This window comes from Typopeltis vanoorti, chromosome 17 (assembly GCF_054136105.1).
Source record: "Typopeltis vanoorti isolate ZY-2024b chromosome 17, IOZ_Tvanoo_1.0, whole genome shotgun sequence".
NCBI lineage: Eukaryota > Metazoa > Arthropoda > Arachnida > Uropygi > Thelyphonidae > Typopeltis > Typopeltis vanoorti.
In genome coordinates, this window is record NC_143565.1 from 30,293,578 (window position 1) to 30,311,041 (window position 17,464).

At 34.2% G+C, this 17,464-nt stretch overlaps 1 protein-coding gene across 3 annotated transcripts in view; it reads right to left on the reverse strand.

Moving 5' to 3' along the window:
• Nucleotides 1–7,214: 7,214 nt before the first annotated feature.
• The window catches only part of Pngl (N-glycanase Pngl), a 96,975-nt gene continuing 86,725 nt past the window's right edge, over nt 7,215–17,464 (reverse strand). For 2 of the 3 annotated variants that reach the window (XM_090407270.1, XM_090407268.1), the window contains exon 5: nt 7,215–7,785. In XM_090407270.1, the coding sequence (XP_090263396.1) occupies nt 7,613–7,785 (173 nt within the window). In that variant the 3' untranslated portion in view covers nt 7,215–7,612. The remainder of the gene's footprint in view (nt 7,786–17,464) is intronic. The other variant, XM_090407269.1, reaches the window with a different exon arrangement.

Genomic DNA, 17,464 nt, shown 5'->3' on the forward strand with positions numbered 1-17,464 from the left:
AACATGAATATGATTCTTTTATATGGAGCAACATAGTTTTGTGAAGGTTCTTGCCTTAGTAATCACTTTTTATAATCAACTGACAGTTAAGCTGGATAAAGGAAATGGCTACTCAGTGATACTGCTCAACTTTGCAAAGGCATTCGACAGTATTCCACATAGAAAATTCTGTGGCATAAATTGGTGAAAATGCAGATGGATATGTGATGGTGGTTGATGGACAAACATTAACCACCATCATATCCATGGAGGAGTTGAGTCCAGGAAAGGACAGGTAACCAATGTACCACAAGGCTCAATATTTGATTTTCTGTTGTTTAATTTGTATATCAAATGATATAGGAAATGATTTGATGGGAAATATTCAATGAAGATCATGTAAAGATCCTGCAGGATGACTTAAATAGATTGACAGTATAGACAAAGGTAAATAGCTGCCAGTTAAACATGGCCACATATAAGGTACTATTATATTGATGGAAATGAACTGCAGGAAATTGATGAAGTCAGGGATTCGGGAGTTTCTGTGAACAGAGTTGAAGTTTATAGGACATGTTACAATGGTGGCCAAAATAGCACATCAGCATATGTGACTTGAAGAACATACACTGGCAAGCAGAGATAAGTAGGTTATTATTCTCCTTTATAAGGCTAATAAAGCCACATCTGGACTACTATGCACAGATCTGGTCACCTGAATCCTCTTTGGATAATGTGTGTGTAGAGGACTCAGAAGCAAGTGACTAAGATTTTGGCAGGTCTGTGGAGTACTCATTATGAGAATAAATGAATGAAGATCTGTAAGCTTCAAGAACTAGTTAATGTTATAATTCAAGAATTAGTTAAATGTAATGTAATAACATTACATTTAATGACTTTTCTGTTGCTGAGTACTGGTACAAAGTTGCTTTATAGAAAGGCCATAGTGTGCACATTTTAATGCACAGGCAGCACTCATATCATTGCTCAATCTATTTCATCCTTTCGATTTGATATTATTTAAGGCAGAAAACAAAGTTTCACAAGAGTATGTAGAAGAGAAAATTGTTAGAAGAGCTTTAGCAAAGATTTTTTGATGGTCAAGTAAGAGGGATAAGATAGTTGATGGTCAAGTAAGAGGGAGACATGCAGCCACATGCAACCTGTCTTCCTGTTTTTTTAGTTATTTCCCATGTCTTATCTCCATAGGTAAACACTGGAATAATGCATATTAAATAACTTTCTTTTTATATACACAGGCAAATCTCCTAACAGATAATACAGCCAAAAATGCTTTGTATCCTCATATGACTTCTATTTATTTTTGTTTTTTTCCTCTCTTAAAACTAACTGAACGAAACATACTCTTTAATATTTGAACCTAAATCATTTTGAAGGCCTCTCTGAACACTACATCCTGTCATTCAATTTCTTACTCATCTCCTGTGACATCATCATCATAAAAAAAAATAAATTAAATAATAATAAATAATAATAAAAAGCAGATTTGTCATAACTAATCTCTCCTTAACTGAAACCATGCTCAAAGAGTAATCCCTATAAAGAATAAAATGGATATGAATCCTACTTATTTTTTTCGTTGCTTGTTTGTAACAATTCCACACTTTGTATGATAACCCACCCTTATGAACTGGAATAATCCTTTCAAACTTACGTTCAGAAGGAACTATTCCCAATCTCAGCATTTCATCGAAGATGATCAAAAGTGAATTAATTAATCCTAATATACATCCCTACTTCCAATTTTATCAACTGCTAAATTAGATTACCTAACAAAATTTCATGTTTTATGACATGAAATTTTGTTAGGTAATCTTGTCCCTCAAGCAGTATTTTGCTCAATTAGATGAGAAAATACTGCTTGAGGGACAAGATTACCTAACAAAATTTCATATCATAAAATCACTTAGCAGGTTGATAAATTGGAAGTAGGAATGATATATCTCTCTTGATCCAGGTGAAATGGCTGTGAGAAGGGGGAACTCAGAGTTTGAGTTCCCCCTTCTCACAGCCATTTGTGATAGGAAGCCATGTTGCAAGCCTATCTCTTTGGCAAATTGTTGACAAATTGGGCCATCCCAGGTCAGTAATCAGTGATACCATACTGAGATGGAAGCAGAGAGTCAATTGCAAGTGCTACCCACAGTGAATGACCCACTATACCCACCAAACATGACCATAAGGTGCCATGAAGGATATGTAAAAACCTCCATTTGTCTGCCAACATGTTGAATGCAGAGTTCTGGGCATCAACGGGAACATGAATCTGCACAAAAACATTCAGAACCGAGGATCACAACATGAGTTTCCATGATAGGATTACAATATGCAAGTGTCACATTACCCGAACCAACATGGAGCATCATCTTCAGTGGTGCAAAGAGCATGTACAGTATAGTACATAGAAGCTTGAAAAACTGTATTATGGACCAACAAATCACACTATACCAGTGATGGTGAACCTTTTTACCCAGGCATGTCAAACATCTTTTTTTTTTTAATATTGATGTTGTTAATGTGCCACTTGCATTATAAATTTAACTACATAATCATAGATGGTGACTTATACATATCATATTAGGGTATTTATTTAATAGGACATTGATATATGCATTTTGGAGTGAAAAGATTAGCAGCAGTATACCACATTGGTGGAACTGTACTCCAGGAGATTGATGAGGCCAGGGACTTGGAAGTGTTGGTGGATAGGGAGATGAAGTTTAGGGGACACATTGCAAAAGTGGCTAAATCAGCTCATCAAATCACTTGTTTGCTGAAGAATACTTTGACGAGCAGAGATAAGCAAGTTATTGTTCCTCTGTACCGAGCTTTGATGGGGAGGAGGTTGAGAGGATCCAGAGGCGAGTGACCAAGATGATAACAGGTCTATGGAATGAACCTTATGAGAACAGACTGAAGATTTGTGGGTTGCAGAAATTGGTTGATAGGTGGAAAACAGGAGATATGATTGAGACATTCAAATTGCTGAAGGGTTTCTATAGGATTAATTCAGAGGATATTTTTGAGATCAGGACTGGTGGTGGGAGGACTAGGGGACATCCATGGAAGCTGGGCAAGAGTGTGGTTAGTAAGGGTGTTAGAGCTGGGTTCTTTACTTTTAGAGTGGTAAACGAGTGGAATAAGCTGCCAGAGTCTATTCTGAGTGCTATGACAGTGAATGAGTTCAAGGCAAGGCATGATAGATACTGTGAGAATGTCGAATAGTTGTGTGGACATGATGTTTAGGGCCTCCCTCGATGAGTCTAAGGACTCCTTGGAGTCGCCCGTAGTAATAATAATAATATAAAATCTATGAATTAATTTTATACAATTAATTTAATAAAGTGAAATTACAAACTTACATTACATTTAATGACTTTTCTGTTGCTGAGTACTGGTACAAAGTTGCTTTATAGAAAGGCTATAGTGTGCACATTTTAATGCTACACAGGCAGCGCTCATATCATTGCTCCATCTATTTCATCCTTTCAATTTGATATTATTTAAGGCAGAAAACAGAGTTTCACAAGAGTATGTAGAAGAGCTTTAGCAAAGATTTTGAGAGCATGAAAGTTTTCGGGAAGGCTATTCCACATGCTTAGAATTTCACAGTCTGAATTTTTACACGCGGTATCATGCAGACGTTCCCGCTCAAGTTCTTTTAATTCATTTCTAAGAGCAATAAACTTTCTTTTACAGATAGGATTACACTGGAAGTCGGCTAGTTGCATTTCTAGATCTTTTAAATCCAACCACTCAAAGCCATCTAATTTAAGATCCATGAATTCTGTTTCATCAGGATACTTTATGAATTGGTTTGTTTGTACCAACATTCGAAATTGCTCAAATCTAGAAGAAAACTGCTCAGTTACTGACTTTAGAACTTTGATAGATTGCTTGATATGTTGTTCATAATTTTTGGGACTGGTTTTGTTAAAAAAAATTTTCACTCTTGGGAAATACTTAAAATTGTTACTTTCTAAATCACGTTGAAATATTTTGAATTTATTCTCAAAGCTCTTGTTCGTGCCAAACAACCTTGCAATTGTATATTAAGTTCATTCAGGTGCAATGAAAAATCTGTGAAAAACATCAGCTTACGGAGCCAAGCAGAATCGTTCAACTGAGAAAATTCATGCTCCATGCCCTTCGTATTTAAATATAATTTAATTTCATTTAAACATTCAACAAACCGTTCAAGTACTTGGCCACGACTCAACCATCGAATATTATTGTACATTAATAGACCATTGTATACACTGATTCAACTTCACTTAAAAGTGAATTAAATTCTCGTTTGTTTAAAGCCCTGGCAGCAATAAAATTAGTTATCTTTGTCACAATTCTCATCACATCATCCAAATCCTTTAAGCCTGATTTCACACACAGTGTCTCCTGATGTATAATACAATGGAAACAAACCAGGGGATGACCAACATATTCTGTAAACTGTTTGATAAAACCAACATTACGGCCAACCATATTAGGAGCACCATCAGTTGTAATCGAAAATATTTTCGATAAATCTATCTGTTTCTCACGGAACACTTTAACAACACAGTCACATATGTCTTTACCTGTTGTGTTTTGAGATAAATTTTCTAACTTTATCAATTCCTCGTGCATAGGATCACCATGAACACACCTTGCAATAATAGCCAATCGAGCTGATGACATAATATCTGTAGTTTTGTCAAGACAAATGGAAAAACAATGGCATGAGTTCAAGTCTTGTTGTATTTGATTTTCTATACTAGCATTCACTGATTCATTCACTCTGTCTTTAATAGTATTCCTACTTAATGGTAACTCTTTCATGCACTTTACAATAGCTTCCTTATTATGAAAGTCCTCAAATAAAAATGGTGCACACTTTATGAAAGCTTCTTTAATATAATCACCATCACTAAGTGGTTCCCATGTTCAACAATAGTATGTGAAATACTGTAACTTGTGGCTACTAAATTTGAAGGTCCTGAAACAAGTTTAATTAAAGTCTCTGATTGTGATTCTGCCAGTTTTAGATGTTGCAATATGTATTCTTTGCGTTCTTCAAAAGTTTTTTCGGAGCCATTTGTGCTTAGTTTCAAAATGTCTTCTTACATTCCAAGTTCTACTCACAGATAGCTCACCACACAATTTACAGAGAACTTTATCACCTCTATCAATAACACCATATTGTTCAGTCCAGGCATCTTGGAAATTTCTTCCACTTCCTTTCTGTGATAATTTTAGTTTTTTATTAGTGCTAGCTGCCATTGTAAAAGGCACAAGTTCACAAATTAAAAAAGAGCACAGTTATATACAGTAGTAATTAAACAGTAATAATTAATAAGAACTAACAATTACTGGAAATGAATTATACACCAGCAACTCAAATTACTTAAGTGACAGACCATGCAAGACTACCACTACTTCTTTCAGCAGGCCAGATGTATTACCGGTATGTTTGTAGCAACCTTGTTACGTGTTACTCTCTATCATGCTATTTAGTAGTTAGTAGGTTTTGTTGTGACGTCATCGTAAGTTATTACTATTTAGCAAAATTTACTGAATTTATTGCAACTATAAAAATGTTTTCATTATTTACTCAGATAAATTCAATATTTAATTCTGCGAATTATATTTTCTGTTAAAGTGGTTTTAAATATGTTTCGAACTTGTATTACTCAGTCGAGAGACTTGGAATGCATGCATGAACGAATTACACACACATAAGTCAAATGAAAACTTTAAGTTTATAATATATAAAGCATGTATTTATAAGTTTGTATCGTATAATATTGATAATAATTTTTATAAGTTTTTATATCATATGACTCTGCAGAAATTATAACGATTAAGAAAGAAAACGTAAACTTAAATGCTCATTGTTTATAGGCTAGTTACAAAATAAAATAGAAATAGGCTAACTATAAAATATAATTCTTTCAATGAACCGAAACCTACCTTCGCCTTAACTGAGAGCGATCTTACATGATTTATCGCAGTTTTTTCATCAGAATACCAATATTTTTCAACATCCAAGGTGTGTCACCTGAAACCCTCAAGTGTGTCATATGTTCACCATCACTGCACTATACCCTCTATGCGATGCCTGGTGAATGTCTTTTACCAGTGTGTGTAAACCCAACTATGAAATTTGGAGGTGGTGGCAGTGTGATGGTATAGTCCTGTTTTTCCTGTTTGGACTTGGATCTCTGTTTGTGATACCATAAACATTGAACTCTGAGAAGTATTTGAATATTCTGGGCAATGCAATGCTTCCTACTTTGTGACGTTTCTAAAGAACTGACCATTGTCAGCAAGGCTACTGCTGTAACTGCATAGTTTGTGACATGAAAGTCACCACAGAGCTCAATTTGTTCAATCTCAAACCTATTGAACATCTGTGGGATAAACTGGAGTGTCAGGTGAGGTCAAAGGACATCTTCCACACAACAGTTCAGGACTTCATTACATGCATACAGGAAAATGGTCCAAAATCCCCATTGATCACTATCATACAATTTTGGAATGTATGCTCCATAGAATTGCTGCAGTCATCACAGAAAAAGGAGGTCCTACATCTTATTAAGGTGGGTGCCATGGATGTTTGTTCCTCACACTATGGTGTCTGTCGACTTCTTTCTAAACAGTGTATATAGATACCTTTGCTATAAAAAAAAATTAGTCAAAACTTCAACTGGCTCTTGTTTGCTTCTAATTTCATTCCTTAGAGAGAAATCCCTTAAGGGAATATAATAACCAAAGTCCTTATGAGACTTTGGTTATTATAGTGTTTGGATAGTTGGGGGAGGGGGTGGGATTGCTTTTATAATTTAGTTTTGGAAGGGAATGATTGATTTAGCCTTATGCGTTCTGTTATGTAATTGCATTGTTGTTCATATTATTTTGTTTTTGAATTTTTGTTTTCAAGGAAGGAACTTGAAGGGAAAAAAAAATAACTCCATAGATATTCTTACTTCATCACGAATTAGTAAAAAAATTGTTAAATAATTTTGAGAATGAAGTAATGAACTGATCATACTTTTAAAAAAATATTTTTTCTGCCATTAATATGAGAAAAAAAATTTATAAAGAACATCTTTTTCATCAGGATCTGGACTGAAATTGTGTCAGTCCAGATCAAAATATAAATAAATATTATTTATTTTTTGGAAATATTTTTAAATTAACTATTATTAGTATAAAGAAATAATTTAACCATAAACTCAAATGTCAAATACTATTTATAAAAAAGCCACTCAAATATAATACATTTTATTTAATCTTTTTAGAGTAGGATAGTTAAAATAGTGATATGACTTTAAAAGTAGCATGATTATGTTATTGCTTTTTTTTAACGTACATCCTAAATAAAGTTTTAACCTTTTGTTTACTAATTTCCTCACATATTTTTTTCCCCTTTTTCAATGGAAAGGTAAAATGATATTGTAATTTTTTTTTTTCTGATATTTTGTTACAAATTTGTTACACCATCAAGAATAATAAAAGAAAAATTATTTTTTTCATTCATGGTAGAAAGTTTACTATACAAGAATCACACTAACGAGGACTTCTCTAACATAATTTATGACTAGCAGCATGGATTGAAAATATTCAAGTATCTTTATAAAAAGTTAATTTTGATGTCTAATGGGTAGTCTTCGCTGTCTAGTGGCTGTCGAAACAATTGTGCATGTTGCCAAGAAACTGGTCCATTTCCTCCGCTCATATGGGCTGTAAGTGTAAGGCAACTAGAACCTCTACAGCTGCTGATAGTGGCTGGTGTGCTGTTATCTACTGGAAGAAAAAGAAATTCAGTTATTGTATTAATACATAAAAATGTTTCTTGTTGCAGCAGTGAAATGCAAAAGTAGCTTTTATATGTGATATTGTAATTGTACTGGTTGGAATCCTGCTATGGGTAATGAATATTTGTGAATTTCATTGGTCAGTGTGTGATCACCACCATACTTATTGGAGACCATGAGTGGCTTGAAAAAAGTTTTGTTTGGTTTCGGAGAAGGATTTCTGGATGACATTAGAAATAAATTAAAAATTTTTAGTCCACCCTGATACAAGACTTCATATGACTGCCAAAGAACTAAGGTCAAGTATTCTAAGTGTGTGTGTGATGACAAAAAGGCCAGAATACAGGAAAATTTTTTATAAATGGGCACTATGATTACTTATAAGAAAGAGAAATGAAAGATTCCATATGCAAGATTTGCTCAGATTTTTTAGAAGACTGCTACAAGAGGTGTTATTACTGGTGATGAGAACAGAGGTCTGTCACTAAGTGCCATCCCCAAGAATGAAAGCAAAAATTCAGTTAAGGAATTATTGACATTTCTTAACAAATCACACATGATAAAGATAAGATAAGCAGGATATTTTTTTCATAATATTTTTATCCACATGTACTGCTACTTATTACAGCTGGTAACATTTTCAAGATAATGCTTAATGATTTATAACTTGCTTGTCTTTTGATATCTGCTATTTCTTTGGTTAATTACCTGGTATTACTCTGAAAAGTTACTAGTTATAAGAGGTACAAGATATCAACACACATCATCAAATTGCTGATATGCATCCTCATGTGATGTTAAACATATTATGATAACCCTACATGGTTAAGTTTGCATTATTACTCACTTCCGATCAACAGTTTCGTCCACGTCTTTCCTCGTCTATTCTGCTTAAAGTGAGATTAGCTTTGCTCACACACTGTCGTGTATATGTTAGTGTTTTGTAAATTTCTCTTATTCCATATAAATTTAATTGGTTTTCCACTACACCAACTTTGTTTATACTGATGTCTATTTCCAAATTTAATTTACTGTCTTCACTAAAAATTGTACCTAAATAGGAGTATTTTACTTGTTCTATAGGTTTTTCTATTCACAAAGTAGTTTATGTTTTCCATGTTCCTGCCTATTTTTATTGCTGATTTTCATATCAAACTTGTTAGAGTAATTATTCAGTTTAGTTAAATAGTTCTGAAGACCAGTGTATTAGGTAAAGAGCTGAGTTGAATATTCCAATTTTGATGTAAGGTTTAATGACTTTTTTTTATAATCTGATCTATTTGAATGGTGAATAATGGTGGAGATAGCATTGTAACCTTGTCTTCCACCTGATTTTATCAAACCATCTTCCAGTACCTTCAGGCTGTCTAGGCTGAAAACTGTATCATATGTTTCTTCTAGCTCTACAAAACTTATAAAGATTTTTCTTATAAGGACTGAACCAGCTTTATTCTTTTTCAAGTTTGTTCCACAATTTTTCTTAGAAAATTCCTCTGTACTTCTCACATTCATTTTTGTTTCCCTTTCTAGAGATGGGTACTATGACAGCTCTACTCCAGTCATCTGGAATTCAACCCTCTGAATTATGCAGTGCAGCCAGTGAAAAGCTTTTGTACCTCTATATATGAGCAGTTTTGGTCACTGCTTTTCATATTTCAGATCGTATTTCTTCTGTAATAGCTTTTTCTGCTTCACATATTAATGTGCATTCCTCTTTGAATATTTTCTACCATTGTTCTGTCTGCTGGTTTTTCAAAGTAATTACTCTAGACCATAGGTTCCCAAACTTTTTTGGGACACCACCCACTTTGCAAGACATAAATTTTGTAACGCCCCCCCATTATATATATATTAATGCCCCCCCCCCACACACACACACAAAAAATAATGAAACTTATTCCTAAACCACTGGTATTTATAGATTTGAAATCTAGCCCAAATCGACCTGCATGCATTGACTTGTTTGCGATATCATCGTACTCGTGCTTTGAACAAGTCACTGCAAGCATCCATATTCCTGTCAAAACATGGTGAATTGAGTGAATTACCTATGTAATAGTTGACTGACAAACTACTAGTTAAGACTCGTCTGCTGCGTGGATAGACTAAAGCCTGTATGGCACGATCAATTTTTACAATAGCAAAAAATGAATAAATTTTTTAAGTATATAAAAAATAGAAGTTAAAATATCGTGTATGACACGTTCAATTTTTTATTTTGCACGCAAGTGCATTTTGTTCTTCCAACCACGACATTGTCCGAATAATTATAATAAAATAATTACACAAGATATAAACAAAAACCTACAAAACATAACCACAGAAAACAGTATAATAAGTTTCAAATAATATTTGATTTTTTTTCCCTCTAGTTAGCAATATAAGTTAGTACTAACTAGGCTAACTAAAATTTACGATTTTATTTCTTTCTTGCCATTATTATTTTATTAAATAATAATGGCAAGAAATTTATATTAAATTTCTTGCCATTATTATTAATTTCTGCCATTAATACTCATAATATTAAATTATATAAAATTGGGTTTATTTTTGTACAAATCAATTAGAAAAGTGGTTTTATATATTTTGAAATGAAATATAATGAATATATTTGCTACTGTAAACATAACCTATTATACAAACATGTTCTATTTTCTCATTGACATAGAAAATTGACATCTATTTCTATCTGACATGGTAAATTTTCAAATGATTAAATAATTGAAATAGAAAATTGATAAAAAAAATTGATTGTGTAAGACGGGTATAAGATGAATTCAAATGCAATATTTAAATTTTAAATGATTATCTAATCGCAAAATCACGAAAATAATTAATTTTTAAATATATATTATTAATTTCTTCTATAAAGAGCCACCGACCCCTAGACTGCTTGAACGGCCCCAAATGCTTCTGATCCCACTATAGCCCCCCTAGAAGGCTTCAGTGCCCACTGGGGAGAAGTGGTACTGCCCACTTTGGGAACCTATGCTCTAGACCATCGGTTCCCAACCAGTGGTACGTGTATCCCCAGGGGTATGTGTTGGGCCTTTCAGGTGTACACGAAAAATAATCAGTAATGGCGGAAAAACAAGTAAAGTAAACAAAATGCAAAATATTAATTATGGAACAAAAAATGTTAAGTTTGAATCACCACTAATGGAGACACTTCAAAACTAGCTCACATTAGCGAATGATGATTAGTGAGGACGTGGCAATGAATCCCTCCCTCAAACCACTCTTCTACCAATCATTATGCACAGTTCATGCATAATGAGAGAGCTTTTCTTCTTACACCTTCATAAAAAATAAGTACGCAACAAGCTTAATGCAAGTCCGGATTTAAGACTGTATCTTGCATCTTTTGAGCCTGATTTCAAGAAACTAAGTACATCAAAGCAGGCTCAACGATCTCACCAACAATGTTTTAATCATCTAGTGATCTGTATACCAATTATTACAGACTTTTCAGATAACACAAATAAATATTATTAATAATAATAAATCAAAAGTTTGTTAAATACTTGATCATCATTATCAATATTTAACATAAAGCTATACTTATTTCTGTGTTATGAATATTGTAAAATTAAATCTGTAGTTTGTACTTTTAGTGTAGTAATTTTCCTTAACCAACTCATTACTTCATTTCTACTATTTTACATTAAGATAGGCACTGAACAAAAGTGTCAGTATTTAAAAACAAGGGGTACAATTTATAGTAAATGGGTTTAAAAGGGGTACACAAGTGGAAAAAGGTTGGGAACCACTGCTCTAGACCATGGGTTCTGAAATTTGTTTGTTGTTTTTTTTCCTCGAGGCTACAAAAATGGCCATGAGATTTAGCTGGAAGCTGCATAATTCCCTTTTTATTAAATTACTGATAAATGATAGTTAAAAGTTTTTTCACTTGGTTATACTATAAATTAGATGCCAAGAAATGATATTCTGGGTTTAATCCTTTATCCAAATGTAAGCAAACAAAGTTTGTGCATCTTCACGACTGGGCAAGTTGTATATAGAGGCTAATGACTTCTCATCCTATTACCTTAGTATCCCATAATGCAAAGCAACACACCCTCCCAGATGTGTATAATACTATACATTGTGGGAAGGACCACTATCCAGACCTGTTTCAACCTTTATTGAGGTCTCATCAGTAGGAGCCAGACCCAGAAGAAATACCAAGGTTGAAGTAATGCAAAACTCTATATATCCCACATACAAGTAGACAAAAGACAAATCTTAGTATCTCTTCTGGATCTGGCTCGCAGTCCTCAATAAAGGGCGAAGCTAGTATTGGATAGTGGTGGCCCTTCACAAAATGCATAGTATTGTACACATCTGGGATACTATGGCAATTGATGTGAAGTCATTACCCTCTATATGCAAGCAGCCCAGTCGTGAAGCTACTTCACTCACAAACTTTGTTTACTTACACTTGGATAAAGGATAAACCAAGAATATAATTTCTTGGCATCTGTAATTTATAACAATGATGTGGAATTTATATGCATATTCCATAGGAATAATAATAAAATTCCTAAATGTTTATAAAAAACTAACTAATAATAAGTTATATACACAGCTTGCCATAAACACTGTTACAGCTTCTGCACACCTGCATGCTGTCCACAGAATTGTGCAAGACCAGTTCCAATAGTGGCACTGTGCGCAGCAAACATTCACGTGAGTTGTCTAGCTGTACAGGTTAACATGCAGTGGGAAGATTATGAGAACTGTGTAGCTGTAATAGCACTTCACAAGGTTGGAATGCAGCCACCTGTTATTTTCAACATGCCAAAAACACTTGTGATCAGCAGGATATTTGTGCAGACTATTAACCATTACAATGATACAGAAGACGTATCTGACCACCAAACCACACTGCATTAGGATTTATTGTGACGTCTTTCTTCTCCGTTGTGTTCTGGCTGTTGACTGACTCTGCTTTTGAACACAAAGAAAATTTATTTTTAACTGCGCCACTCTGCGTTCACATTTGTATGAACAAAGTTGTAGAATCAATCATCAGCAAGTACGATGTTACATAATCTAATTCAGATCGAAACTTTCCTTAGACATTTATCCTTAAATTATATAGCAGTTGTGGTTCTCTAGTCTTATATTACTTTCTCATTAAATAGGGTTCCCGCTTAGATTCGAACTATTAAATGAGCGGTGCAATGAAATGAAATCAGGTAAGCACAAGATTCAAAACAAATGGAAACATTTAATACATTAACACATGAAAGTACATTAATCAAAGAAATTCTAAACATAAGTAATATGATCATGAAATAAACAAGTTCTTATTGAAACAATAATAACATCACTGTAGAGTACACTGAGCACGGTTAGGTTTTTTTACATATAGATTTCTACCCTTCTTATTGTTAAAAGCTTCTAAGCACAAATTTCTTTTTAGACAAGGTTATCTATTCAATGTGCTTCAAATATTGAATAGATATTTGAAGCACATTGAACTACTATCTGTTTAGCTGTTCAGGATATATAAAGCACACTTCGCTAAATATACACCAAGGAATTCTAAAGTCCTATCAATCTATTACTGTAATTCTTAGAACCCTTGGAACACGCTTCACAAAATCATACGTTCAGACTTGAACTCTTATTATGCAATACGCTTCCTTTTTAGTATATTCACAAAAACATAGAAACGATATCCTTACCGGAACAATTGGTATGCTTTGCCTATTATCACTGGTTCTCGGAAACACTTCTTTGCTTCTTAATAGCTTTCTCTCTCAGCTCACATTAGTACGTAAGAACCTTAGTTTTTAGTAGCAGTTTGGTTGGCTCAGGAACACATGCCTCCTTGCTCTAAATTGGCTATCCTTCAGGTTTCCTTGGCAATCCTTGTCATGCCTCTTGTCCTTCACTATTACTGGACGAGCAAATAGAATTCCGAATATGAACAAGAGCCCAAGAAAAGGTAAGTCAACGACAGAGAGCTCCCCTTGTCTCTTCCACTCGGTTCCACCAGTTCCCACTTCGTTCTCCTTTTCTATATCCACAGCGCATGTCTCTCTTCTCTCCCATTTTCATGCCAAAATCCGCTTCGTGGTTTCTCCATTAACACAGCATAGTAATTAGCGCCAAAATGTACACTGGCGGATAACTTCATAATTTCTCACAGCACTTAGTTTCTGTTATACTGGCTAAGTCCTTGGCAATGGTTTACACAAACAGATTAAGTTCCGAGTTTCCGTGCACAGTTCACATAGGATATATATACTCTACAAAGAATTAGTATAGGATAAATAACTAACAACCACTAGAACATACAATTATTTTATAATTATGGAATATACATCAGTAAGTGAATAATTTACTATTTGTCTGATGGGCAAATTTGGCTCAGGGAATGACAGACTATGTTAAATCCTGAATGAAACACTATTATAACATAATTCCTTTCATTCAGAATTTAAGAAAGGCTTACTCTTCCACTGAAAATTTTTTTTTAAAAAAAATTTTTATACAGGTCACTCCTGTGGAGGATCCAAACTTGTTATTTTTTTCCCGAGGTCTCAGATAGTATCTCGTCTGAACAAAACCTGATTCCTTATCATGATTTGTGTATTTATCCTCCTCTACTTTCTCATTCAGATCTCTACTGCTCTTATTGTCTGGGATTTGTTTCCTATATCTGTAGTGCGGGAATGTTTCTTCAGAGTAGAAATCTCCTCTGTCGCTGGTATTGCATCTCAGTTGTTTTGTGACTGGGTGTTCCATTCTATTGGTATCATCTCTGTAATTACTCATTCTTCAGTGATTCCTCCTTTTTTCCCATACCCTCTCCAGTGAATCTCCTAGGTAGACCAATCAATCAGGCCTGTTCCCTTTTCTTTTTTGTTTTCCTTGGCTTTCTAGGTAGACTAGTTGCTTCAGCAAAGCTAATTTCAACTGTTAGATGGTCTCCAGTGCCAACCTCTAGTTCCGGTCTGGATACTTGCTGTTGTAATGTCATGTTTATGTTAAATCCTGAATGAAACACTATTATAACATAATTCCTTTCATTCAGAATTTAACAGATGCAACTTGTGAGGGCTGTGAAGGCATGCTTCTACAGCAATTCTTTGAGAACGCAGACAGTAATGTCATGAGAAATTAATGTTTTACAGAGAATAATGTTATATGTACTAACTGATGACCTGGGGTTAGAGCCTATTGTCGTTCTGCTGGACACTTCCTAACCACAACTTATGTGGCAGAAAGTGATAAATTCAAAGGCACTACAAATGAGAAAATTTTCCATTTAAGAGTTGTTTAACTACCAAAACAATCAGGTATATGCCTCAGATGGTCGCACAGCATGTACCATGGTACCCAGGAATCAGAGAGGTCATCGCCCCACGTCAGTGGTTTGGTGGAGGGTAACGTATTAGGGGGTTTCCAAGTTGCATTTCTGTGAGAAAGGGGTCAAAACTACTCCCAGAGTGTATCAAGACACTGTGCTGGAACTTGTGGTATGGCCCCTGAACAATACTTTGTTTCACAGTAGGCATTGGACCTTTCAACAGGACTCAATCCCTGCACACCAGGCAAGGAACATACAACAGTCATTGGAGGCAAATGTGCCCAACCACATATCACCATCTGACTTGTCTGGAAGTCCTGATCCGAATCCATTGGACTTCAAATTGTGGTCGGAGCTTGAAAGAGTAGTCTGCAAGAAATGAACTCCCCCAGCATTGCCAACCTGAATGTGGATTTGGAGCGAGCAGCATTTCTGTTGGATATTGTGTGTATGTGTTGCCATCGATATGTGGCCTCACAGACTTCTGGTGTGCATGAAAGCCAAAGGGAGGCATTTCAAACATGTTTTACATGTGGTTTGTATGTGCTGAAAGCTGTAAATGATTTACTGATAGGTTAAATAAAATCTATGTTTCTCAGCTGACTTCAGGATAATCTATCCTGAAGTCAGCTGAGAAACAGATTTTTGAGTTTGGTATAACAATATCATATAAAATTGTAACTACTGTAATACTTGACTATTAAACTGCATGTATAAAAACAAATATCAGATGGGTGGTTAAAACCATTATGCAGCGTTTCTAAATTTTCTTTTAGTATGCAAATAAATTATATGAAGAAATAATTGCAGAACCTTTATTAATAATTAATTACATGGATTATATAGTAAAAAACCTGGTTTTGGTTTTTAAGCAAATGTATAGTAATACAGATCTATCAACATGTAAAAAATGAGAATTTATTATAATTAAATAGTAAATGCAAAATTTGGTCCTATCTTCGAATGCTGGTCTCACTGCTGCCATCAAGTTCTCTGTTTAATGGGTTGCAATATTTCTTCTTAATAAAATGCAATGTATTAAAAGCTTACTCACAGTAAACTCTTGTTGCCAATATTGACATAAGTAGAGCTATATTTTTTTTATATTACTCCCACACATGAGGGACAGCAGGATCTACAACAAATTCTGTGTATGGGCAAATAAGCTAATTCTCTATATTCACTTGAATTATTATACAAGCAGTCCATAATAATACTATTGCCGAGTTTTTATCTTTGAAAAGAATTTTCAATCTGTCAACAATTTGAATTTCCATTAAGAAAAATTTTACGTTTCTACAGCTGAGTATTTGAAATAACAAAAAATGAGAATAGTCTGTTATAATGATTCTGCATTCGTTTCTTGACAAGATGTTACGAAAGAAACAGATTTAAACAATAAAGTTCTTGAAATCTTGCATTCAGTTCAGTGTTCAAAGAATTCAAATAGTCAGTAATGTGATTTTTAATATTTATTAGAACTGTTCTGTTAGATATTGTATTTATAAAGCTATTTAAAGAGGAGAAAAATATAAAACATAACTCTCAGCTTGAATATAAGATCATTTTAGATATTTTCTAAGTTTATCAATTATAAACATATACATATAAACAATTATAAACATTTTGTGGGAATGTGCAAGGGAAATGACGATGCTTCTGACTACGCTCTTTGATTTAAGTCTCAGTTCTGGTAGATTTCCCAAGGAATGAAACGAGTGCGAAATAATTCCCTTGCATAAGGGAGGTTCTAATACTGCAGTAGCAAATTATAGACCAATCAGTATCTCATGAGTGGTGGTAAAAGTACTGGAAAAATTGGTCAAAAAGATACTTCAAGAATGGGTGAATGCGAATATGATACTCTATGATGGCTTTGTGAAGGGTCGGTCATGCCTTAGTAATTTACTAACTTTTTATAATGGAGTGACAGCTGAGCTGGATAAAGGAAATGGCTATATGGAGATTCTGCTGGATTTTGTAAATGCATTTTACTGAATACTGAATGAACTTACACAAATTAGAACAAATGGGGATGAATGTGACACTGGTTAAGTTGATAAGAGGGTGGCTGCTGGACAGATATCAAAAAGTGGTATATGGAGATACAGAATACAGTGAAAGCTAATGACTAGTCGTGTATCATAAGATTCAGTGCTGTTTAATTTATACATAAATGATGCAGGAAATAGTCTGAAAGGAAATATCCAGTTGTTTGCTGATGATGCAAAATTAGGTAGAGTACTAGTGAATCAGGGTAATGTGGGACGCTTGCAGGATAATTTAAATAGACTCGAGTGTCAATGTGGAGAAATATAAAGTTATGCATTTCGAGATAAATAGA